The sequence below is a fragment of the Anastrepha obliqua genome, chromosome 2 (genome assembly GCF_027943255.1).
Source record: "Anastrepha obliqua isolate idAnaObli1 chromosome 2, idAnaObli1_1.0, whole genome shotgun sequence".
Taxonomy (NCBI): Eukaryota; Metazoa; Arthropoda; class Insecta; order Diptera; family Tephritidae; genus Anastrepha; species Anastrepha obliqua.
The window spans coordinates 62,204,486-62,232,478 of NC_072893.1; the positions used below are offsets into that span (position 1 = coordinate 62,204,486).

At 38.2% G+C, this 27,993-nt stretch overlaps 1 protein-coding gene across 1 annotated transcript in view; it reads right to left on the reverse strand.

Moving 5' to 3' along the window:
* The window catches only part of LOC129237923 (uncharacterized), a 246,927-nt gene that overhangs the window by 152,875 nt on the left and 66,059 nt on the right, over positions 1-27,993 (reverse strand). The window contains exon 2 of the mRNA XM_054872912.1: positions 5,793-5,962. Coding sequence (XP_054728887.1) covers positions 5,793-5,962 — 170 coding nt within the window. The remainder of the gene's footprint in view (positions 1-5,792; positions 5,963-27,993) is intronic.

The window sequence follows — 27,993 nt, forward strand, 5'->3', positions numbered from 1 at the left end:
ACGGCGTAGTCAAGACCTTCTAGGTGCCCGTCCAGACTCTAGGCTATACACAGATGCTTACCGCATTACTAGATCTAATTCCAGACAGGAGCGTGAAAAGCACGCAGCCCTGTCTTACTTCTGTCTGCACTTGAATGCCACCGCTCAGGATATTCTCAAATCTCGCTCTGAATTGAATTTGTACACAAGATTTGTATTTTTGCGTATCTAGAGCAGTGAATTCAACTTCTTGAGTAGTGTTACTGCACATTAATACTTCTTTTTCTTCTCAGGCATTATTGAGCTCGCACTCTCATTTCCACCTTCCCTTTCTTCAACGCTTTTAGTTAGCCGAAGGCCAAAAGCTGTTGTTTTACACGGTGTACTCGATGTACAACAAGATCTAAAGGGTCTGTCAAGAGCGACGCCTAGATGTCAGTAATGCATAGTTCCTAGACCAGCGGCCACCATAGCCGAATGGGTTCGTAAGTAATTACCGTTCGGTAGTACACAGGTTTTAAACATCGGGCATGAAACACCAAATGAAAGAAAAAAATTGCCTAATAGCGGTTGCCCCTAGGCAGGTAATGGCAAACATCTGAGTGTGTTTTTGCCAGAAAAAAGCTCCTCGGAGTCATCTTTAAGCTGTAGGTAGGATGTAGGTTCATCTATTTATGGAACAACATCAAGACGAGCGCCCCTAATAGGAAGAGGTGCTCGGCCAATTAACTAAAAAGGTGCAAGCGTCAATTATCATATATATTTACTTAACTTTCTTTTTTTCTCATAAGTTTTATTTTTATGCAATTTTGGTCATGTTAAGTTGCCACGAAATAATATATATCTAAATTCTGCGATTAATGTGGTTATAGTAATTCGCTCCCAATGTTGTAGAAATCAATTTGTATCCTCGTCATATAACTCAACGAGGAAAACAATATTTTCGATGCATAAAAAACTCTCTAATTATGTAAGTCAAATGAAAAGTGTACACAGATACGGCGCCGCTTGAAAAAGTACTTCAAAAAATTAATTTTGAGCTTATGAATGCTCGAAGTCAATTGACGTTTTCATTTGGGCTTTCCACTCGAAGGAACATCAAAGCAAAAACAAAAACAAAACATAACCCAATTTCTAATTTCCAAAAGAACATTAAAAAAGTAGAGCGTTCTTTTAATAAGAGCTTAGAAAAAGCAAATTTTCACATTTTCCATACTCTGCTTCTTATACCGGATGTAATGCAAAGTACAATTTTCAATTATGCCAACCCAGTTTGCCAGGCAACAGCAAGCCAAAACGTTTAAGAGCGCCCATCCGCCCATCATTCAACGCCCTGCTGGCCAACTATTCGTGCTCATTCAACTTTAATTCACTTTCACATAATTGCGTGCACAAGCGCAAAAACATACACACGCACACGTATATACACACACACGCGCGCACACAAACAGACACAGTGGCATAGGGCGAAAAATAAGAGCGACCCAAATAACTACTTTGCACAACTCGCGCATTGTGTACGTCCCACAACTTTAATAGTTAATCGCGGCACATAACTTCCTCCTCTTGCTTTACCTACTTCCAGTTTTGTTTCTGTTTTGCATTTTTGGAAAATTGTATACTCCATGAGAGTGAAGCGAAAAACTCGGCCCATTTCAGGGTACATCGAGTTGTGCGCCAAAAAATTCCTACAGTTAATTAATTTCGAATGCCGTTGCAAAATGCAAAGCAACAAAACAACAAAGCACAAAATAATGTAAAAAAACGAGAAAAATATTTTCGAAACTGAAAAACCAGCTGGTGAGTTAGTGAAAGCGGAAGGCGCGCAAAGAAAAAATGTACCAAAAATATTTGTGTGTTCGGCATTTTCATTAAAATTAAGCAAATAGCAACAATAAACGCAGATATAACGCAAAGCATGCTTTAAGTTACACTTACGCACAGACACATACACATGCACACACACACAAGCGCATTTAAACCTAAATTTGTTAACTAAAAGTTATTACTGCAAAGCTCCGTCGACAATTTGACAGTTTTTGCACTATCGTTGACAATAGCAACAAAACGGCCTTTTCGTACAACAACAAAAAAAGCATATTTAACTATTAGATTGTCTGTGTCATCAGCAGAACAGCAGTGAAAAGCGCAAACAATTTACGCATGAAATTAAAACTTTTACCAAAGTGTTTTCGCCTGTCAACACTTTAAATGGCAAAATGCAATGCAGAAGAAAAACTTCGCCGGCGAGCGTTGGGCGGGTGAGTTGGCAAATATTTAGTCATAGATGTGTATTACACTGTAGGGGTTCTGTGTTAGTAAAATCAGGCCAGCACTGCAGCCAAACTGCGGATAATAATAAATCCCGCTGCGTAGTGGCGTCGCTTTTATTGTTTCTGTATATCCGTTACAAAAGCTGTGCAGCACTTCTCAACCGCTTCGCACCAACTCGATGTCCGCAGTGCTCATGCTGAGCTTTCGGATAAATTCTCAAGAATATTCTTTTGTGTGGCTGCCAAGTACTTGCTAAATCATTTCCTATTACGCCTGCACTTAAGTTAAATAGATGGAAAAAAACTCTTCCATAATAAGCAATGCGATCGCTTCAACTCAGCGCCTGTTTTCACCACCTCACTCGTTTTACCCTTCTTTCCAAATTTTGCGAAATTTCAGAATTCTGGCTTTTCACGGCTTCGGTGCTGCATTTTGTTGTTGTTATCATTATTTTCTACTTTATTATTTTTGAGTCAAGAGTATTCGGGGTAGTTGTTGTTTCGCACTTTGCAGATTTTTGCTTGTTGCTGTTGTGTTTGGCAATTAAGTAATTAAGTAAGTTTTCGCTTTTCATCGGCAAGGCAGCGCATTCGAGCGGAAGCGAGGAGAGCGCAGCTCTCACAGGCGTGCTCCCATAATGGGTTTACTTAGTCTCGCTAAAAGTAAGTAGAAATGCATATGAGTGCATAACGGTTGTTTGGTGCTTGGGAAGATGTAAATTATTTGGAAATATCCCATGAGAGGCTGGTAGGAGAAAACCTGTAACACCATTTCGGAAAATTGAAGATTCACATGGAGCGTTAATAAAAGGGACCTGAATACAGTTGATAATAGATAAATGTGTATGCAATCAGAATAAAATACTGAATACCAGACTCGGTATTAAATAGTCACAACTCGTATATTTAATAAAAAAATAGGTTGTCTGTAAAGTCGGTTTACTGACGATAGCTTAACGTGACAACGTCATAAGAAAATACTGATGTAATGGTTGCACTTTTTAAAACAAAATTTTAATTTTATTTGTTTGATAGATATTTTGTATGGACATAGAGAAGGAGGTAAATGGAATCGCAATGGAATTGATCAAGTTACCTTTACATAATCGGGAACAATCACGAAACATTTATCAAATTCATGAAAGATATGTTCAATTTCGATTGTGCATCAGACGTTAATAAGTCAACAACACTAAGAGGCACCATGAACGATTTGACTTTTTCAAGGCACATTACTTTCGAAACACCCCCTTTCATTTCCTGCTTTTCCTATCATCGTCCTATTCTCAACAGAGAAATAGTTCATTACCATGCACACAGGAAGAAGGCATATGCAAATACAAATATGCGAATTTATATACAAATGCGCATATACATACATATATATGTATGCTGACTCAAGTAGGATAGAGCCAGATGTCGAACGTTGGCGAACGCGGGGGCCGATTGTGCCTCTTTGTCGTTCGTGCCGCGCTCTCGCTTGCAGTTCAAGCGAGGTAACGACGCATGAGCAAGATAACGACACATTTTTTTGTGCGTGCAGCCGGCTAAATCGAATTATAAGACAAAAGAAAAATTCCAAGAGTCGCTGGAATCAATGTATGTGTATATGTATTTCGTGCGCATGGTCTGATTTGATTCATACAAATAATATATGTAGCTGCGTATCTAAGAAAGAAACACTTTCGTAAAACGAATACAAATAATTTCGAGCTCAGTACCAGCTTGATCAAAAAGTTCCCGGAACAAGCGCCAGGTAACGCTCTAAGTCAACTGACTTGAGTTCTGTCTTTGTTTTTTTTTTGTTAAATTTCCAATGGACTCATCTGGGTTCCTGGTCACAGCGGCATTCACAGGAACCTGTGCGGCGGATGAGCAGGCGAAACAAGGGACATGTGAGGCGATTTCCCCGCGAAGTGAGAGCATTGGGATCCCCTGACTAGCTGCGGTCTGGAAAAGACACAACCTTGTAACTTCACGAAATCCTTCTGGCCACGTATGGATCGGGGGCGGTTGAACGAGCTTCTGTGGTTGACAAAATATCAGCTCTCGAATCACGTGGGAATCACAGGACACTATGCTCGAAAAATACATGCCTTGAGACTTGGAATTACCTCGAGTCCTTTCTGCGTCAGATGTATGGAGTATGAGGTGGAATCATCTCAGCACCTTTTCCTTAGCTGCCCTGCTCTGACATGGTTAAGCATCTTGGCTCTTACTTCTTTGCTACGCCTGCTGATATAGCTGTCGTTGACATTGAAAATCTGATGAATTTCATCAGCAGCACAAAGCAGTTGACGCAAACGCAGCACAGTCATGGTTCATAATTCACTCACTCTAAACTCATCCTCCTAATCATCCCACCGCCACCTCTCGCCGCCCACTCCTTTCATCCCATTGGTTTTCTCTTTCATCTCACCTCCTTCACAATGGTATCACAAAGAACGAATCCGCGTATCTTCGCCCAAGTGTGCTCATTCATTGGACAACCATACCAACCTGACTAACCTAAATTAGGTTTCCATATCTGTGATTATCATCCCCACCAAAATTGTATCGGTATTGCTTGGCATTTGTAAAAGTTACGCCTCCTTGAATAAAACTCCCTCCCTCCCAGAGAGCTGGACAAGGAGTTGAATATTGTTTATGGACCCACGCACGAAATTGTAGTTTATGATTTTGGTTTGTTGCTACAAAGTTAGTCTCAAAGAACCTGAATTTCATGCAAAAAAGGGACCGCGTTGATATCGCTAAAGAAAAGATTTCCAAGGCTGAATCTGATCCAACATTCATACTGGAAACGAGGCGTGGGCTTATGAGTATGCAATCCAGAATTCAGATGAGTGAGTGCAGAGCTCCGAATGAATAAATACAAAAAACCACGTCATTTTCATTAAAAAAATGAAACGAGTATTATCGAGTTCACCTCATATGGCTCCCTGTAATGTTTTTCTGTTTGATAGAGTCAAAAAACCACTACGGGCAACGCGTCGTGTTTTAACAGCTGAAACAAAGTAATGGAAAAATCTATGACGGCTCTGATGAGTGTACAGAAAATAGAGTTCCAAAAATGTTTCGAAAGTTCAATCAAATGCTGGCATAAATGCGTTGTAGTTGATCTGGAGTATTTTTAAGGCGAGAATGTCACTTTTGAGGAATATATTTGTATTTTGAATTTTCTGAATATATTCCAGGAACTTTTCTATCAAGGTGATGTAAGGATATGGATCCAGCGACGGGTACAATATAAATAACTCAGAAGAAATGAAAGAATTTATTAATTAATTATTTCCCCCCGCTATTAAATATAACTGTCAAAAGGGTATCGGAGCAGTAATCGGAGATCTGGTTAATCGAAATCTGGTTAATCGCTGATTCCCTTAATTTAAAATGTTTTGGTGTACAAAATCATATTCCGTCTTTCTTTTTATTTGCTCTGTGGAAGGATATTTCTCTTTACAAAATTGGTTACTGATAAAGGTAGGATTTTGAAATGTATAACTTATTTAACTAATGATTATAATTTTTTTCTATACTTACTGTTCGATTGCCTAAATTCTTCACTCGACAAGTGAGCTTCACTGTCTTGCCTACCAAACCGGTAATATTCGTAGGCACAGTTGTATCGAATGTGGGTCCACCGGTGCCCGGTGTAGGCAAATCTTGTAGAAAATCGGTGAAGAAACGTTTCGAGGCACCCTCAAGTGAGCCTGCAAAAAAAAAAAATAAACAAAATATTTAGAAGTTTTATTTTGTAAATATGTATATAAATTTTATTTGTGTATGTATTTTTTCACTACTTAGAATTAAATTAATAATTTAAATTACAATATATATCATATAATTCCATGCGAATAAATTATTTTTTCTTTGTATTGTTTTTTTGTGTTTTTTTCTTTCTTTTTTGTTTTTGTTCGACATTCTTCTTTATTAGAATGATTTGCTCGAAAATTTCCAAGATTTTTATAAGAAATTGTTTTACGTTTTTTAACCTAATTCTGTTTGCCCTCAAAAACATTTAGTACGTCGTGAATTAGTTTGTGTTAGTGTAATCAAAGTGCTCAAGAAGAAAAAAAGTAATTTTCATTTTCCACATTTTTGTTTTTGGGTCCATCGTCAATAATAAAGAGTTAAAGAAAAGAATTCCAGAAAAGAATCAGAATTTTAAACGCAGATAATTTCTTCAGTATAATTTCTTTAGTATACAGAATACACCAGATTTGGCCTCTAGAGACTTCCATCTGTTTCCAGACTTAAAAAAACTCATGCGTGGAAAGCGTTCTCCGTCAAATGATGAGGACATTTGACAGCTGTGGAAGCATATTTTGCAGCCATTCCAGATTTTCACTTCAGGGATGGATCTCTTAGAATGAAATCGCGTGCATTAATGTTCAGGTAGACTATACTGATTAATGAAGCGTATTTCTTACCATAAATTGTGTTTTCTTATCGAGCCGCAAAACTATTGAACAACCTAGTAAGTGACGCTCATTTTTCAAATCATTTGAAGCAAACAAACCTCCAAATATATTTCGTCCAAGAAGAAGCTCTTCGTAAAAATCATTTGCTTCTCACAGGCAGCATAAAACTCTAAGTCACAACATTTGGGGAAAAGCGCAAATATTAAGCGGAGTTCCACCAAGCACCCAACAAGGGGTCACAAATAAACATAATGATCTATTTCATTTAATGAGCTAGAGCTTCATTTTGAACAATTTTTTTCTTCGCATTTCCTCGAAAGGTGAGTAAGATTGCGTTGCAGATGATCCAATGAGAATCTCCTCGACACACAGTGAGTTTCATAAAACTGAATTTAAGAACCTATCCAAATAGAGTCAATCTTAAGTTAATTAAATATATTTAATTATATTGAGTTGATCTTTCTAAAACCAGTTTCAAAAACTCCTCACTGTTTGGTGCAATTTGATAATGGATGAAGGAAGCGAAATTTCGAAGAATTATTCTTTTACTCCACATTTTACAATAAACGGAATATTGAAGAGCGGAGAAGGAAAGTGATTATAGTGTCCGACCGTGCGGATAAGGACCATTCCCGCAGACAAAATATTGGATGTCTGCAGCAGTTGAAGGGCGCATTATAACCGGCAGTTATTATACATTAGGTCACAAAAATATCGAAATTTTTCATCTAAAAACTGCGCGTTACACATACTTGTATGTGTACATTTTTTTTTTTTTGGAATGTTGGTACAACTGTGCCCCATACTGACGCAGAGTTTGAGCGTCAATTGTTTTTGGCATTTAATTATATCAGCTCTGTGATTTTCACTATGGATAAAAATATCGAATAAAGAATCTTTCTTAAATTTTGGTTTTCAACGGGATTTTGTGATTCGGCTCACATTGAAAATGTTACAGAAAGCCTGTGGTGAGTGTGCTTTATCAAAAATTGGGGTCTATGAGTATAAAGCTTTTGCAGAGGGTCGAGCAGTCGTGGAAGATTTGCCCCGATCTAGACGCCCATCAACGTATTCAACGGATGAAAACGTCGACAAAGTCAAGGAAATGGTGCTGAAAACCCATTAAACCAGCATTTAAGCTTGAGGGAGGTAGCGCGTGACCTTAGCGGCACACGAATCAATACGCAGCATTTTACGCCATCAATTGCATGACGGGCATGAGACGCGTGGCTGCTCGACTCATTCCAAGAGAGTTGAATTTCTTTAAAAAAAATTCATCGGAAGAAGGTGGCTGAAAACATGCAAGAAGCGAAACCCAACAAACCATGTTAAAGCCGGTCAAGAGTGAAAGCCATGCTACTTCTTTTCTCTGATTATCATGGTGTTGTGCACTCGGAATTCATCCCAAATGACTCCACGGTAAATATAAAATATTATTTGCAAGTTATGTGAGCTTTGAGAGAGAGTGTGCGTGGGAAACGGCCCAATTTGTGGAAAGATAACTCATGCATCTTGCACCATGATAACGCGCCGGCTCACAGGGCTCATAATGCGAAAATTTTTTTGACCAAAAACTCGACTAATTCATTTTCGGATTTAGCCTCCTTCCAATTCCCCAAATGGCGCTTTGAGTCGATAGAAGCCATTAAAGAGAATTCGCTAAAGGAACTGAAGAAGATCTCCGCAAACGCGTTTGAAAGGTGCTTTGATGACTGGACTATTCGTTGGCATATGTGTATTGTTTCGAATGGAGCCTGCTAATTTTGATGAATAAACAATTATTTTGCGACTTACTGAACAATTCCCGGTACTTTTTTGACAGAATGTAGCAGCACAAACATTCTCCATACATATTTGAGTCAAAGGAGGAAATGCTGCTGGATTCACATTCCTTGGCTGCATATAAATTCGGGTCGTACTGGTAACGTAGAACCGACTGTCGTTGGCTTCCCGTTGGGTGGCTAACCTCAAAACCTATGTAGAACGTATGCGGCGGTTGTTCTTTATATTTCATACCCAATAATGAAAACACAGTAACACAATAATGGACATGGATATAAAGATCTGGTAGAAAATGTAACTGCCCGTTGAGAGTTTGATGCGCACAGGTGCTGTCCTTTATTTGAGGCAGCTGGCCGTTACTTTCGGAACCTTTCAGCCTGTCGGTTCTTTTGTTACTCTAAAGTATGTATAGGGGCATCTATAAAACATTATTAGAGTATGGTTAGGCTCGATATGCTAAGGCTTATGAAAATTAATTTTAAGTTCTTGCTATAAGTGCGCGCGACCTCGAGTGAAATTGAAAGTTTAAAGCTCGTTCAACATTTCAAGGAGAAATGATGAAGACCCTGAAGCAACTTTCGTTGTCATTTTGCTTTAGGTCAAGTGATTTTTTATATACTATATTAATTTTTGTAAAGAAAAATTTAAATAATTTTTTGTATAAAGTCTAAGTATTAATATACTGTATGAAATGTTTTATATTTATTTCTATTGTTATCCCTTGAGTTTTTCTTTTAGCGGATTTTTGGCGCTGCTGGACGTATGTAACCCCTTAAGCTCGCTTTGGAGCACCCATACTCTCGATTGCTGTTTTGTTTCCATCTCTAATGGCTGGATCTAAGATTCGTTACCTATTAAGCTGCTTCGAATCATAGCGGCTGAATTTCTTCAACATAATAGATCGTAGGTAAAAAAGGCTTAATATAAACTATTGTACTTGTTCTTCGAAAACAAAAAAAAAAAACAAATTTTTTCGATATTAAAATTCTAATACTTTAAACATACTTCTAATAAGATCTTACAACTTTTTTCATCTATAGAAAGAAGAAATCAGCTGGAACAGAAAAAATCTAAATGCCGCTCATTTAAGCGCTACAGCTTACAACTAAAGAAAAAAATTGTGTTGTTAAAGTTCCATCTGAGGAAAAATAGATCGTGTCAACTAACTGGAATTTAAATACCAGCGGATTTGCTTTGTTGACTAATTTCACTATAGATGAAGTGCGCAAGTTAATAGTATACACTCACTGTATCCATGATAACGTATCACGTTCCATAGGAATTAAGTATTTATCAGAAATAACTATGAGGCGATAAATTAATCCTTGATGGCTGGATCTACAATGTACACTTTTGATACGAATAAAAATCTATTTTTATTAATTCATTAAAGGTACATATTTAATTCGAATACGCCAAACACCAGCGAGCGCCAATTTCTTAGCGAGAAGCCTCTGATAATGCTGCACCTCTCGCTTCTGAAAACAAACCGGTATAGCCATAGTTTTCGGTTACTTTAGAATGATTTCTTTGCTTCGAAGTCGTGGGAAATGTGCAATAAAATTGAGAATGGGATACCCTGGATGAGTAAAGGCAGCCATTTGAATAGTGCTATATTCCACATTTAATCGGATCAGACTTACTATTTCTGATAAAGTAAGGAGTGCATTGAGGAGTGTTTTTTGTGACATTTTTGAGAAGATATCAACCGATAGTCCATCCTCTAAATTAAGAGCAACATTTAGGGGTAAATGCCCTAAATTCATAATTAGGGCACAATATGCACTGTAACAGTTATCGCAAAAGCGATCTCAGATTCAGCTTCCGTACAAAAATTACCCTTAAAAAGAATGAATCGCAAATTCACAGCGGGTTTGGTACGTTTATTTGATGGTTAAGCTGCGAAGAGGCAAAGGAGTTTCTTCCTTTTCCTTCCTTTTTTAAATTGCCACATTTTTTTATTCAAGTGATAAAAACTTATCATTTTGAAAGTATAACCATTTTTATTCTACCACCAACGCCTATAATTTGAAAAGCAAATCACCCGCTTGTGGCTAACAAAGACCAAATGACGCTGTCGTTTCTGAAATTTTATGAATAAAAACAACAATGCACTGAGAAGCTCAAATTTTTTATGCTCGAACAACCGCATCTACATGCATAGTTTCCATGCGCTTGTGTATGTGTGTGTGTGAGTACGTGCGTGCACGTTATTATTTGCAAACTTTAGCAATTATGAATTATAAAGTGCTAATGTCAGTTGTTGTATAATGACTAAGTGTTGTCAACACGAGCGGTGTTAAACAAGGGGTATTAAAGCAGCAACAAATAATATGGTTTCAGGGGGAATAGCCGCACCCATTACTGTGCTTATGTGCTGTTGAGGCTGCGTGTGTGTGTGTGGCCATAATACATAGAAGCACGCAAATGACAGCAATGCGCTCACACGACGACGATTCACTAATAAAAACTAATAAAAACTAATGACAACAGCAAATGGGGTATAGCGAGGCCGAATGGGACTATCTGAGGTCAAAATACAACAGTAAAGGCTTAGCAAAACAATAGTTGGCCGGTATGCAAAGCACGTTGTTCCCTACAAACAACAGCAGGCACTTGGAAAAAAGGGTATTAGTGGGGGCTAACACATACAACAGGCGACCTAAACGCGCAGGAGGTGACTGTTGGGATTGGCAAACACACAATGAGATTAACAACAGCAACAACAAAATGCGTTGTAAGCAAGCGTTAAATGGACTTGTGGCATGCCACAAAAATGCAACGCTGAACACTGTGATTATAAATGAAGCGAACAAAAAATTGCTTTTACAACAACTGAGTGTGTGTGCGTGTGTGCGGGGTCCCTTTGGGATGAGTTGTAAATAAACAAAATATAGAACAAAATAAAATAAAATAAAACAAATATCACTAAGTGCTGCGCTGCAAAACAAAGCCAAGCGATATTAAAGCAAATATGTGATAATAGTTTTTGTTCGGTGTCAAGCGGAAGCTCACAAGTTGGCCTCTGCAAATAAGCACAGATAAATGTTATTATAAGGTAATAAATAATGAAGTTTTTCAGGTGCAAAATTAAATTTACGCTGACAAAAGCTTAAAAATTTAATTAGCGAGGTAGCATTTTTTCAGTTTTTTTCAAAGTTGCCGTACTTTGCCAAGACTAAACTCTGTTGAGAGCGAGATTCTTCCACCATATTTTATACAGATAGTTTTTTATTCAATTTACAGAAGGTTCTGATACATATGAGATATATGTGTCGATTTATATGGAAGTATCTCGAGAAAATTCAGTGAATCATGATTCTTATTTAATAAATACCTAGGACTTTTTAATGATGTTTGATCGGCCACCAAGCTTTTTTGGCAGCTACTAATTTTAAAATTAATTAAAACACTTTTATTTTCATACAATTTTATAATTTATTTTACGATTTAAAATTCACGCGATCGTGTGTTTCTTTATGTTTGTTGTTCTTTTCAAATTGCTAAGGTTCACCGGTCCCAGCAGATAGAAAAAATATCGGCCAAATAGCCGCTGCGGCCTCGGCGGCACACCTCCATCCAATGGTCCAAATTTTCGATAACGCTGAGGCATAATTGAGGTTCTATGCCGTTAATGTGCCAATTATTTCTCTCTTTACCTTTACCCCTTGAATTGTTGCTGGCTTATCGACGTACACCTTTTCTTTCAAATAACCCCAAAGAAAGAAGTCCAACGGTGTCGTTGACGTTTAGGTGTGGTTCACATTCAACATCGGCCCTTCAAATTTAACCACCCTTTATAATCTTGAGAATATACTGTGAAATATTCATGCGGAAATACCAAATATTATAGCTCCTACAACCCATTAACTAGGTAGAGAGCGGCCTGCGCGCTTCTATACCTCAAACTTTAAACTCGTTTTTCTCGAAACTACTGTTTCCGGCACGGTCTGCATGATAACTCGTACAGTTTTTAATATTTTTTAATGCAGTTTATTCGAAAGTGTTTTCTCTACAGATTTAATTTTTGATATTTTTATTAAAAAATTTATAAACCTAATTAAAGTGTGACATTTATGACGAAAAACGCGTACTTTTTTTTTAAATGTAAATTGTAAAATTTTTCGAAATTCAAAAATCGGGCTCGACAGGCTATAACTACAACTTTATTTAACAAGAGTAGTTTTACGTTTTACAGATCCATCAACATTTCAACAGAAATGATGCAGACCGCAGAGCACCTTTCGGTTCATTGAAAAGAGTGATTTTTTAAGAGCTATAGGAAAGTTTTTCAAAAAAACACACGTAAAATTCAGAAAATGCAAGAAATTTATATTTAAATCGATAGCGCAGTCCATATAATTTAATGTTTGAAGATTATTCAATGCAAATGTTCACCGCGACTGCCCTCCAAATGGTCCATCCGCTTAGTCCAATTTTGGCATACTCTTTCCAATGTTTCGGCCTGTATCTCACATAGAAATGCTTTAATGTTGTCTTCCAATGCGTAAATTGAAGTAGGTTTGTCTGAATAGACATGAGCTTTAACATAGCCCCACAAAAAATAGTCTAAAGGCGTTATATTGCACGATCTGGGTGGCCAATTGACAGGTCCCGAACGTGAAATAAAATGTTCACCGAACTCGTCTCTCAACAAGTCCATTGTTTCGCGTACTGTGTGGCATGTGGCACACATTGATCCAAAACTGAGCTTCGTCGCTGAACACAATTTTTCGACTTTAAACTTTCTTAACAGAGCACGCATTTTTATAATAAAATTCAATGATTTGCAAGCATTGTTCGTTTGTAAGACGATTCATGGTTAAATTATAGACCAAACTGAAAATGTTTGACAGTGAAACAAAACACGAAACGTGCGTCAGCTGTTTAAACCAACTGTTTAAAAAGATAATAGCTAGAAAATCACCCTTTACCTTGGGTCACGTGATTGTTTTTATAAAGTTTAAGTTAAGTACTAATATAGGGTGGGCCATGTAAAATTTGCTTTTTGAACCGGCTATAAAAGAAAAAACTAATCAATATTTTTCTGGGTTGGGCGTTTACAACATTTTTTGAATTGTTTACACTTACATTGTAAACAATTGTAAATAATGTAAACAATTGTAAACAATTGTAAATAATGTAAGCAATTGTAAACGTTTACCAGCATATGTCTAGAACTATATACGAACGACGTATTGAGCAAGCGCTTAATGTCTACTCTCTAGCAGCTTATTATTTGTATCCATATCATGACCGAAACAAGTTAGATCCTGATAAAACTGCAAAAGCAACGGATTTCCTTTTTAATACTATGAGTGGAGAAGCTTTGCAGCAACTTGACCTATTTCTGAACAGAAGATCCTACTTCGGCGTATTACAGTCAAAAAACTTGAGCGAAGATGCCTGTTTATATTGGAGAATGGCATCGATAAAATATCCACATCTGGCAGAAACAGCTTTGAAATTAATCAATATACCCACCTCTTCAGCGCAAATTGAACGCTTATTTTCGAAATGGAATTTTATTCATTCAGATTTGAGGAACAGACTCTCGTTTGCAAGGTCCAAAAAGCTACTTTTTATTTATTATCAAATGAAAATTGACCAAATCAATGAAGAATCGGACAGTGAAAATTAATAAAAATATTAAAATACTAGATATTAAAGCGTGTTTTTTTATTATTTTTATTACAAGCTTGGAAAACTGTTTGAAAAATATATTAGTAAAAATGCTTAATTAGTAGTAGATTATTTCTGACTCATAAAAAAAACAATTAGCTTGTAAACAATTACATTGTTTACATGTAAACAATTGCTGTAAACAATGTAAACAGTTTACAGGCCCAACCCTGATATTTTTTCAAACTTTTTTTTTTAATTTGATCATTGAACATTGTCATTTATGAATGAAAAATAATATCGTTCAAATGACTGCCACGACTGGCTTTACAGTAGGCCATTCGATCAACCCAATTTTTAAACACATTTTCGATTGTTTGGGCTCCAATTTTATGAATGGCAACTTCGATTTCGTGTTTTAAAGCATCAATCGTCTCTGGATGGTTCGCATAGCATTTGTCCTTAACGGCTCCCCACAAAAAATAGTCCAACGAGCTTAAATCACAGCTCCGAGGCGGCCAATTGATATCGGAATTCAAAAACGGTAGCCAAGAGTTCGAGTGTAACTTTGGCAGTGTGACAAGTTGCATCGTCCTGTTGAAACCAAATGTCGTCCATGTCATCCTCTTCAATTTTTGGAAACAACTCGTTGAGCATGTCATGGTAACGCTCGCCATTTACTGTAACCGCGGCTCCTCGCTGATTTTCGAAAAAAAAATGGCCCGATGTTAGCGACAGAACAAAAACCGCACCAAACAGTGACTCGTTGTGGATGCATTTGCTTCTGTACAGTAACGTATGGGTTTCTGAGCCCCAAATCCGACAAATTTGTTTATTGAGGTAGCCACCGATGTGAAAACCAGAAAAGAAGAAGAAACTCACCACTTTGGAAATAGGTTTTCAATATTTCCCAATTTTGTTCAAGCGTATAGCGTCCAATTTCCTAAATGTCAAACCTTTAAGTAAATTATGAATACATTTGACATGTCATTTGTGTTACCATTCTCAAAAAAATAGGTGGTTCAAAAAGCAAACGCTATATGGCCCACACTGTAGTAACCATTTCGAATGAAAAAAATTTCATTTTTTCCTCAGAACGCACATGATTAAATAAAACTAACTTCATTAAAAAAATTATTATATTATAATTTTACATCGATAACGGACTTAACTTGAAACAGAACTTATGGCAGGACTAAGTAGATATAGTCGTAAGTACACTTTTTATTATTTATTCCATTATCGCTTCCGCTCGTTTCCGGATGCTCGAATTATTTACATGTGCAAGTATTGTACTTAGCAGAAATATTATATTTACTGCTTAGTGATTTTGCGCAAATATGCTGGATACACGCAAAATATTTGTTATTATGCAAGTGCATAAATTTGTATTAATCTCAAATAATAATAAAAGTATTTATATAGTCCAAAGCTACTGGGATTCAATAAATATTTAGCTTACTGTCAGCACAATTCTGTAGAGTTATTTTATGCGCTTTTTATTTCAAACAACATATGGAAATATTATATAAATTAAATAAAAGAATTTCGTATGTGACGGTTTGTTGGTAGCCGGTATTTTATCTGATTTTTTGTGTGCATACATATACTCACATATTACATACTTGTATATATATATATGAACCTTCTATGCATATTTTATTTTCGAGTAATTCTCTTTTATTTTATTTCCCTTTGTTTTTCTGCTCACATACACATATATGTGCGTGTGTGCATGAGCCGTTGTCGCCAATCATGCCACATACTTACGCGCGGTACTTTTTATCGACTGTCAAAATAACCACGTTATTCCGTGTTGGTATGTTTTTGTGGCATTTATGTTGAAATTTTTATTGCAACCAGCCGCTTCCGTTTCGTTGGCAACATTGGTGAATGGTTTGCCACAATTTTATTGGAATTTAAACTATTATGAGGGCAGGCATTTCATGGTGTGAAAAATGAAGATTTTTATGATAAATATTTGGCACTTTTAAAAATAATTTTAATAACTGATTTTTAAATAGCTTTCGGTTATTTTATGCGGAAATTTTATAGGATGGGCTTACATTTAGTAGTTCTTTTTATTTATTTTTAATATTTTTTGTTTGCCTAAGTTAAAATACTTTCCATACCGTTGCAAAAGTGGCAAAAATATATACATTTATTTTTAGACCAATGCGCATAAATGACCACAAGCTCCTCTTTTATGCTGTGCAAAATATTCATGGCGATATTTATTAATATCTCATTAGATGAAAACATGCACGTCCCTTTGCTAAGGGAGCTGTAGTAAATTGGTTTATGACGTCATTGAAATAAATGGAAAATGAAAATTGAGGACATTTCGCATGTGCTCCAGGATAATAATCTTATTTTTATTCACGGCAGTAGAATGTTTAATTAGGTATACCATATAACATAAGTATAGTAGAGGTTTTAGACAGGGTGACTCGCTGTCGTGTGGCTTCTTTAACCTGGAGAGCATCGTACGAGCCGCAGAACTTAATCGCTCAGGCACAATTTTTTATAAGGGCGTACAATTGCTGGCGTATGCCGATGATATTGATATCATCGGCCTTAACAACCGCGCTGTTAGTTCTGCCTTCTCCAAACTGGATAAAGAGGCAAAGCGAATGGGTCTGGTGGTGAATTAGGACAAAACGAAGTACCTCCTGTTTTCAAACAAACAGTCGGCCCACTCGCGTATCGGCACCCACGTCACTGTTGACAGTTATATATACAAGGTTGTAAAGATTTCATTTATTTAGGAACCAGCATTAACACCAATAACAATGTCAGCCTTGAAATCCAACGTAGAATCTCTCTTGCCAACAAGTGCTACTTTGGACTAAGTAGGCAACTGAGCAGTAAAGTTCTCTCTCGACGAACAAAACTAACACTCTACAAGACTCTCATCATGCCCGTCCTAACGTATGGCGCAGAAGCTTGGACGATGACAACATCCGATGAAGCGACGCTTGGAGTGTTCGAAAGAAAGATTCTGCGTAAGATCTTTGGACCTTTGCACGATGGCAACGGCAAATAACGCAGACGATGGAACAATGAGCTGTATGAGCTTTACGACGACATAGACATAGCGCAGCGAATAAAGATAAAGCGGCTGCGTTGGTTGGCTCATGTCGACCGAATTGATACAAACGACTCTGAAAGTGTTCGATGCGCTACCACTAGAGCAGAGGAACAAGAAAACCCTCTCTGCGTTGGAAAGATCAGGTAGAGAAGGACTAGGCTTCACTTGGTTTATCCAACTGGCGCCGGCTAGCACGAGAGGGAAATGGTTCGCGCGCATAGTTAAACTTCACCTAAATCGCGTGAGCGGTTATCACGTCAATCAAGAACGAGAAGAAAATAGGTATACATGTATAATATATAAGTGTTCCTTGAGCTTCTGAATAAGCTCCTTACAGAGCTTATCTAATTGAACTTTATAGCTCATAAGGTTTGTTGTCGCACATTAGTGGGTTATGGCTAAACATATTTGGAAAAAATAATTGGGTCTTGTGGCTCGAGAGACTATTGAGTATAGTCGCTTAGAAAAGCTTGACGCTGCGGTGAGGTACAATGCATGGGAAACCATGTAATGCGCCCTTTAAGTTTACCATTTCAGAAGCTCTTCGAGAAACGCAGCGATTTGCTCGGCAATGAAAAGATAAACAAAATCTCGACTTCCTGCATACTTACAGGCAGGAATGAATTTAAGCGGAGGTTGCTAAAATAAATTTGAACTTAAACTAAACTCCATTCCATCAAAACTCATTTGCTGTTGCAATCACAAGCTTGACACCACCATGGTGTGGCAGAGACGCGATAGCTTCTATTTTCTGTAGATGCATATAGAATTTTGCTTTCCTTGTTCACTCTGCTGCGGAGCATAAGACCTTGACAAGACTCTTCCATCGTATACGATTCAGGGCAGGTATTTTTGCGCCATCCCAAGTGATGTCGGCATTTGCTAGCTCGCGTATCGACCTTCTCCAAGTATTCTTTGGCAGACCGCGAGGTCGGAGTTCTCATAAAAGGCTCTGATGAGGCAGATTATCTTAGCGGGAACTCTCTTTCTACTCAATGCCAACCATATTGCATCTCACTTGACTGTGTCGAATGCCATTTTAAAATCAACGAACAGTATGTAAAGCAGGGCACGCCATTCAACTGATTATTCTACTATGATGCGAAGAGTATTGACTTGGTCAACACAACTTCGGTGAGAGCCAAATTCAGCTTGCTGCTCTTTTTAGGAGCGTTCGATACATTGGAGTCTGGTTTGTTTGGTCGTGACTAAAATTTTGTAGATGGCGCTCAGCAGGATTATTCCTCGGTAGTTGCCGCGGTGACGCAAATCGCCGTACTTGGGCAGCTTCACAGTGCAGCCTTTTGTTCAGGATGGAGACAGCTTTTAATTGTCCCAGGCGGCGGTGATATGGAGATGAACAATTTGCGCTGAAATTTCCGTGTCGGAGATGAATAGTTCTGGCTGTATGTCATCTTCAAGCGCAGTTTTGTTGAGCTTCAGCATATTAGGTACAATTGATAAATGTATCCCGTTACATTATTTGATGAAATTTAATTAATGCACATGCACCAGGCAGCTGTGGGAGCGTCACAGCAGAGTCGACTGGTGTGTGTTGAATTATGTATTAAGTGTATCTGGATAGGTAACAATGTTTACTGTTTCTTTTATATTAGTAACAATATTACTTTTACTTATGCAGGTATAGTACGTCAATTGAGAGCTTCCAAGCTATTTTCATCGAGTAATTTCATTTTTGATTTATTTCGTTCTTCCAGCAAACGATCGACATTTAATATTCAAAGCTATCCTTTAACTTTCTCTCTGCAATTTAACAAGTCTTTTGTTTTTAATTTATTCCGAAAATAAAACCCAGTAAAAAATATTGTAATTATAAATAGTTGTTGTTAAATTAGTTGCTGTTCTCTGTTTACTGCTAAATTGCGTGCTCGTAAGTGATTGAGAAAATTTATTTAGCAAATCAATGCCTATGATTGCTTGAGCAAATAAAACACATGAACAAATATTTGCTGTACAGCGTAAGCAAAGGAAGAATAAGCGGCAGGGGAGATTGCAAGAATGTGCACGTAACATTTAATTTTGTAGTAACTCAAGAACGCAAACTGACAGTGGTTTTATTGTGAGTAATTATTGGCAACCAACTTTCATATACACAGACACATACGGCTCAAGGATAGAGGTAGATGAAGAGAGAAAGAGAGGCAACGGGGTGTAAAGTGCATGAGCAAAATATGTCTTCCTAGCTGCATGTTATGCAAATAACTTTCTAGACATCTACACATTTTCATATGTATGTGTGCGTTTCATTTTAAGCTTCTTTTTTTCAAGTAAATTCAGACAAAGTTGCTGCGCTTTATTGCTTGTGCGTATTCCTTTGGCTCAAAGTTCAAAGTTTAATTAATTGCATGTAATAATAACATTTGCAGCACTTCGTTGCCTTTACCTATGTACATACTTACTCTTATGCAACAAAACAACTGCAGTAAATTGCAGGTTAACGGTCACATGTGTGCATATGTAGATGGGTGTTAGTCTCTTCATTGGCACAGGCATGAAAATGAAATTAACGCCGCAGGTGGCAATGGCAGCAAGCGCAATGTATTTTAATGTGCTGCAGCATGCAACGTGATCCCACAAGAAAAGTAAATACCTACAAAATGCAAAAAAGACAAATGCATTGTTGTAGTCAGGTTGGAGGCATATATATTTAATAAAACTTATGCACACTAGATTGGCACACCTTTGATTGGTAGCTCCGCTTCTTATTCAGACATTTTATTATTATTATTTATTGCTTTTACGCCGAATCGAGGACGCAAAGTGCTTCAATAAAAGATTTCCACTGTTGCCTCTCGCCTCGCTAAAGTCTTCAGCCAACGGTTCCATGTGCGCTTCCAATTGCTTGCTATTCAGATTGTTAGATCTGCGCCAAGGGTCTTCCTCGTTTGCGTGAGCCTTGAGGCTTCCACTTCGGTGTCATCGTACTAAGAGAATATTGCGGTTTCCAAATGGTGCGTCCCACTCATCTCCACTTTTTTTTCTCCAATTTCAATACTAATGGGTTTTTACTTACTCCGCTTCATAAGTTCTTTACTTCCAATTTTCCGGTCACCGGATTCGCAAGATTGTACGGATCTGCTAACAAAGATCTGCAGTTTGTCTGATGTATCTTTGGATGCCAACCATGTTTCACAACTGTAGAGCACCACCGATGTAACATCTGAGTTGAACAATCATAATTTGGTGCTTGTGCTCATTTTTTTCGAATACCAAACGAGTTTTAGATAGAGATAGAGCAGGCCATCGACAGAAGGGGCCACGCTATGGGCATCTTTTTGGATGTAGAAGGGGATTTTTATAGTGCCACTTTCGACAATATGTGCAGCTCTGCCAGCAGGCATGGTGTAGACCGGGTGCTGGTGAATTGGATTCGTTCAATGCTAGCCCAAAGAATCGTCACGGTGCGGGCAGAGGAGGATCTACTGGTATTGTTTGGGGTTAATAGAGGCTGCCCCCAAGGTGGTGTGCTGTCTCCATTGGTTTGGTGCATGGTGGTCGATCCTCTACTCACCACCTTAAATGGTGCTGGAGTCTACACACAAGCATATGCGGACGACGTTGCCTGTTTGATAACGGGCCCTTCGCTTATGAACATCTGTAAAAAAGTACAGAAAACACTGGATATGATTGACACTTGGTGCTGTGTCTATCGGCAAACCCCACCATAACTGGTATTGTCCTCTTTACCAACAGGAGGAAACTTGATGGACTCGTTCTGCCTAAGCTAAAAGGAGTCACAATCTAGCTATCTAAAGAAATCAAATATCTTGGAGTAGTCCTCGATAGTAAACTTCTTTGGAAGTCACACGTTGAAACAAAAACATCCAAAGCACTGACAGCCTTCTGGCAGTGCAAAGGTGTCTTTGGGAAAACGTGGGGTCTTTCTCCTAGCAAGGTCCTATGGATCTATACGGCTACTTCAGGCCCGGCATTAGATGCTCTTATTGGTTTGCCACCGCTTGATGCTTTCATCCAAGGAGAGGCCTTGAAGGTCATCTGCAGGATGAAACACAACGGGAACTGGGCCCTGTCCGGCATTGGAAAACAGAGAAGACATGGATTTCGATCCCACGATTCTCTCCATACCCATTGACTCCGCCAAGAGTCGTACTTTCAAAGAGATATAGTGTAGTGCTGCCAGAGGTTCAGTTGTTGTCAAACTCTAAAATGAGGTTAGCAAATGGGTTACAACCCACAAGCGAGCTTGGCAGGATGAGAGAGATGCAGATGGACTAAACTGATGTTACCTGTCATGTCCGATCGACTGTCGCAAACCCTCCTGTCATTAAGCAGAAGGGAGTGCAGACAGTTAGTTGGATTGGTGAGGGGCCACTTTCTGTGGGCGAAGCACATGGAAAGGTTGGGCATCTCAGACAGTGTACTCTGCCCAGCTTGTGAAGAGGAGAATGACACTGCGGACCACTTCCTGTGCGTCTGCCCCGCTTTCGCTCGAATCAGGTTTGAGATGTGCTTTGGCACTGATGTGTTAAGAAGCGACCATCTTGGCTCCTTGGCACTACAAGATCTACTCGGATTTTTTTGGAGATCGGGTAGATTTAAAGCAAATTAAAAGGGAATCCAAGTGTAGTACAATGGACTTATTTAATATCTGAGTGCTGCACTTGCTAGTTGTCCCGACAAAAAAAAAAGAGTTTTAGGCCAGCAAATACACCCTTTGCTCACCAAATTCTTACATGGATGTCATTCGTTGCTCCTTCTGCAAGTGTTATCAGGCTGCTCAAATGCATGAGCTCGTCAACTTCTTCAATTCGTTTGTCGTAAGCCTTGCAATATGCAGAGAACGTGTTGATGTTTACAATTCTCGTTTTATCAGCATTTATTTTTATATCAACGCTTGTGGTATGGGATACTAAAGTCTCCAGCTTTCACTGCATGTAGTTTTTTGGCTGGAGAGAAGCACTTTGTCGTCGATATGGGCTAGATATTCCAGGTGTTGCATGTATGTTGGGTATTGGATGTCAAAAAATAGGCTTCTCGTCTATTATTGTGCTAAGGATCACGTCAATAACGTTGAGAAACAGGCGTGGCTACGGATGTAGTCTTGCAAACTTCTGCCGAGTTAGATAAGGCACCATCGTACAAAATTCTGCACTGAAAAACGGCATATTGCAAGTCAGTCTATCTTAACTGGTACGCCTTTCCGATGTCAAGCGTCCAAGATATTGTTGTGACGCAAGCTGTCAAATGCCTTTTCGAAGTCGATGAATATCATATCCAGCCGCTATTGTGGCTAGTTAACCTGCTCCGCTCAGTGTCCCGATATGATCAACACAGGACCTGTTCGGTCTAAAGCCGGGTTGTTCTTCGCAAAGGGATTCATCAATTTTATTGGCAATGCGATTGAGAATTATTTTGGGCAAGACTTTAAGTGTTATGAACAGTAAACTTAAGTCCTCCAGTTGGTGCATTCCGTAGCCTTACTTTCCTTGCTTTTACTACGCTTTTACTAAAATTGTTTGAGTCTGCTCCAATTCTCTTGCAGAGTTGCGATACGTAACTGTCTATACAAAATCGATTTTTTTTAAGAGTGAAAGTAAAGCACAAAAGCCAACACAAATTTTCAAAAATTTTCTTCTTCTCATAGCCTTTGCGGCCACAGTAGCCGAGTAAGCTTGTGACTGCCACCTATGCATGCATCCATCGTGCAGCGAATATCCTCTCTGTACAGAAAATGCCCATTAGTCTTCCATACGACCGGGGCTTTAGTACTCGTATGATACCCAACCTACTGGAATTCCTCTGTGCTCATATATACATAAAGCGAGTCTCCCATTTCAGAACTTTGCAATTATCAATCTTGCATTCTGCGCACCATCGCCTTACATAATTAGTTGAATGTCTCCTTCTTCGTCGTCTTGATTGGCACGATAACCGCTTAAGCGATTTTGGCCTAATTTAACAAAGCGCGAGTTTGTTAGAGTCGATGAAAAGAATAGCAGAGAAGAGGAAGGCCTCATTTGCGTTGGAAAAGATCAGGGGGAGAAGGACTCGGCTTCACTTGGTGTGCCCAGCTGGGGCCGGTTAGCACGAGAGAGAAATGAAATGCTCAACTCGGTCGGTTCAACTCGGTCAAAATCGCGTAAGCGACTATCGCGCCAATCAAAAAAAAGAATTCCACGATAGTTAACAACGGGACCACACTTCTTAGGGATTGGGTAGAGCAGACTTAAATTCCACTCGACATGCGTGCTTTCATCCGACTTTATGTTGCGTAGGAGCTGATGCATGCAACTTATCAGCTCCTCGGTGCCATGTTTGAGTTGCACCGCCGGCAGACCGTCGGCTCTCGCGGATTTGTTGTTTTTTAGCGGCGATAGAGGTATCACCTAGTTATGGTTAGGTAGCGGAACAACATTTATAAAAATTCGAAAAGTATGAGTCAAAATTTCAAACTTTCTTATCGTCCTTTTACTCACTTATTTCATTGTCGGCGCACTTTTCATAGTTTCAGCTACTCTGGGTGTACTACCCTAAAGTGAACATGTCCTTTTACAAATTTTCTTTGTTGGTGTACATATTTGCGTTTTTCACAATCACGCAACAAATTGACTTCGAAGTGCTTACGAGCGCATTGAAATTGTACAGTAAACAATTATAACGGTTAAGTAATAAGATTTTTATATGCATATCTGCTCGTTTGCATGTACGAACTCAGTCATTAAATATAAATGCGAGGCAGTTTAAATTACGGAAAATAAAAGTCATTTTAATTATGGATCAATGTGGTGCAGAGCAGTGGATACTCGAATACACGTACGTATCTACATATGTACTTGTGCATCTCACCTAGCATGAATAAGTAATTAACCACACGCGTGATTCTGTAGAGTAGTTTTTAAATTTATTTTTCACACTCAAAAGATAATTAATGTGTACTCATACTTACTCGCGGTTTTTGATTGTTAAGAGCAGTTTGGATTCTATTTGCCAGCACAGTTTTGCTAATTTAAAAGTTGTGTCCTTTAAATGATTTCCGTATATCATTTTAATGTCTGATTCTTTGTCAATCCTATTCGCAATATAGTTTTCTTATATGCTAGGCGTTTTTAAATTACTAAACTACTAAAATTATACAAATCATCATATCTTCATATCACTTTGTGCAAACCAACTTCTGCTTACAAACAGGAACACTGCGACATTAAGGATATTTTGCATGCCAGTATCCCCTGTTAGGCACAGATCTTCAACTTCTCTATAAATGCTAAGAGTCTATAACAGAGGCTGGCCAAGACCTGACATTTAAACAAAATCGAACGTCTCATAATACTCAAAAACAGGGACAGAGTCTGAGATAGACAGATGACAGAGACAGATGATAGGTGACAGATGATAGATGACAGATGATAGATGACAGATGACAGATGAGAGAGACAGAGACAGAGACAGAGACAGAGACAGAGACAGAGACAGAGACAGAGACAGAGACAGAGACAGAGATAGAGACAGAGATAGAGATAGAGATAGAGATAGAGATAGAGATAGAGATAGAGATAGAGATAGAGATAGAGATAGAGATAGAGATAGAGATAGAGATAGAGATAGAGATAGAGATAGAGATAGAGATAGAGATAGAGATAGAGATAGAGATAGAGATAGAGATAGAGATAGAGATAGAGATAGAGATAGAGATAGAGATAGAGATAGAGATAGAGATAGAGATAGAGATAGAGATAGAGATAGAGATAGAGATAGAGATAGAGATAGAGATAGAGATAGAGATAGAGATAGAGATAGAGATAGAGATAGAGATAGAGATAGAGATAGAGATAGAGATAGAGATAGAGATAGAGATAGAGATAGAGATAGAGATAGAGATAGAGATAGAGATAGAGATAGAGATAGATAGAGAGATAGAGATAGAGATAGAGATAGAGACAGAGACAAAAACAGAGACAAAAACAGACCAATACTGAGATCGACAGCGCAACCTGTATCAATAGACAACCCAAACCGGTGTTTGTGAAACCTGTAATCGATTGTATCCATTTATGTAATCATTGAACAAACGAATATCTTAATATTAAAAAACAATAATAAATATTAAAATTATAATTACTTTAATAATTAATATTAATATATAATAAATATTATAATAAATATCATCAGTTTAAGGCTGTTTGTTGTCCCAAAGCTCTTTCTAGGCCCTGAGTTTGCTGACTTAGTAACTCATAACATGAAAAGTGAACAACTCAAGCCGAAGAATTGGTCCAGTTCCAAGAATATTTTTGCCAATTCTACCAGCTCGTCAGCGACCTCATTGATTTTGAACCCGCTATGGCCGGATACATAAAACAGCAATAGAGCGTTTTTATGTGGCAGAAACTGAATGTAACACTTCACGCTTTTTTGATTTGAGTAAACCTTGGTTTCCGCTTGGCTATATAAAATTTAACTGAAAAAGCACTCTTTCACTATTAATCAAAGGTTATGCAAACGCAGCTTGATATTTCTAGCATCTCCATCTGAAGCACGGTGAGCCTTTTTCTTCACGGAGATAAGGATCCAGATTATATGTCATATAAAATTGCTCTCCTTCTATCGCTCATTCTTCACCCGTTTCTGAATTATTTTTATATTAGGAGTAAAGATGTGAGTACCCGCTAGCTTAATCTCGAACGGTAATTCTGTCTGTGAGTTTTCTGTCAAAGAAGATAAAAATTCTACTGCTTTTCACCCAGAGAACTTTACAAAATTGATATTCCGGACTTGATATTTTAGCAAGTCCCACTGGATAAGTTGCAGGCACTTTCCAGGCTGCTTGTGTAAAAATACAGTAGAAGTCGAATCTATGGGAGGAGGGAATCAGTGCTCATTGATCCTGTGTTTGAAAGACAGACTAAAATTTCGTAGTATCTTCAGTCGCTCAGTAGTGACCGTTTTTAATGGCGACATAAATATGATGCCTATCAACTGACCCATCATATCGCCGAGCCACTCTATTATTTTTCAACTCAGATGCCACGCATGAACGTAAAGTCCTCTGCAGGTTTTCGTGGACCGCGGGACTTTACTGGGAGTATTTTCAAGATGGCAATTTTAACTAAGTCTTTTATTATGTATTTCGGCTCTATTGGACGTGTAGGGGTTACTTCATCGCATGGTGACGGGTGGTGAACAATGGATTCATTACAGCGATCCAAAGAAAAGAAACTTATGGGGACTGCCCGGTCATGCTTCTAAGTCGTCGCCTCGGCCGAATATTCACACTGCGAAGGTTATGCTATATATTTGGTGGGATCAAGTTGGTGTTATTTATTATGAACTGTTAAAACTAAGCGAAACCATCACTGGGGATCGGTATCGACTTCAATTGATGTGATTGAGCCGGGAACTACGCGAGAAGCGGCCGCAATACGCGGAAAGGCATGAACAAGTGACTATACGGCTCGACAACGCTCGGCCTCACGCTACCAATCCCGTTAAAACTTACCAGGAAATACTGAAATGGGAAATTCTACCCCACCCGCCATATTCTCCAGATATTGCGTCCACCGATTATCACCTGTTCCGATCGATGGGCATGGTCTACCTGATCAGCAGTTCCATTCATATGAAGACATCAAGAAATGGCTTGATCCGTGGATAGCCTCAAAAGATGAACAGTTTTTCCGCGACGGTGTACGAGATCTACCAGAAAGATAAAAAAAGTAGTAGCCAGCGATGGGGAATACTTTCAATGATTCACTTTTTTGATTTCACCATTTTTTCAGAATAAGGGGTTATTTTCATCAAAAAACAGCGAGAACGAGTTGCGCACCTAATAGTTAATAGGTACTATTTAAAAAACCAGAAAATTTTTCATAAAAAATCTTCCAAACTTTTATAATTTTCAAAAATTATCGATATTGGAAAATTCAGGTGTTAATAATATCTTGATAATGTGGCAACATTAGGTTGCGTGGCTGCTATGGAACAAAATTGTGATAATTTCTGTGTGCCTTTTTTTCGAAGAATACCTCACATATGTACATAAGAGGGTGGTGCAAAAAGTACTTAAAAATTTAAATGAGAAACTCCCAATTGGCAAAAAAGTTATTATTTTCCCTATAAGCTCCTTATAGCTCAATACAATTTTTACAACGTTCTTCTAATTTTTTTACTTTTTTCAAATAATAAGATTTCCCGCTACTCTCGAAATGAACATTTCTTTCATCGAGCACGTGTCCTGGCGTTCTAAATATATTGCCTTAAGCCCTCTTTTGAAACAGTTGATAGTCGAAGGGACTATATCTGAAAAATTCGAAGGATGGGGATGCATTTTCTAATTTAGCGGATGTAATATGGCTATTGTGGGCATATGCATCGAGGTGTTGTCTTAATGAAAATGAAAAGGATAAACAACCGAGCCAAATGTCATCGTTTTTTTTTACTAGCGTCAAATCGATCAAACTCAGTCTGATTTGACCATTTCAAGGGATTCGAATTGAATGATGCGGCGCGTATGATCTGTTGGGTTGTGTATAACTATAATTTGGTAGGTCTGCGATTTAGTGGCACCTGTAGGGAAAAATTTGCTGTTTGAAGTAGCCGTCAAACCTTGGCAAACTTCCGAATGTGTTTCTGTCAGGAAAAAGCTTCTCAGAAAACTTATCTGACCTTAAAATGTGGAATAAAAAAATAAGGACATAAAATAGAAAAGACACCCTTCATTTATGAGATAACTTCAGTATGCATGTCAGAAATCAATCTGAACGTACGCCTCTTTATTCTACTATAATTTCTTCTTAAAATTTAAATTTTTTGTTCGACTCTTAGAATCACTCAAATAAAACACAGCTTT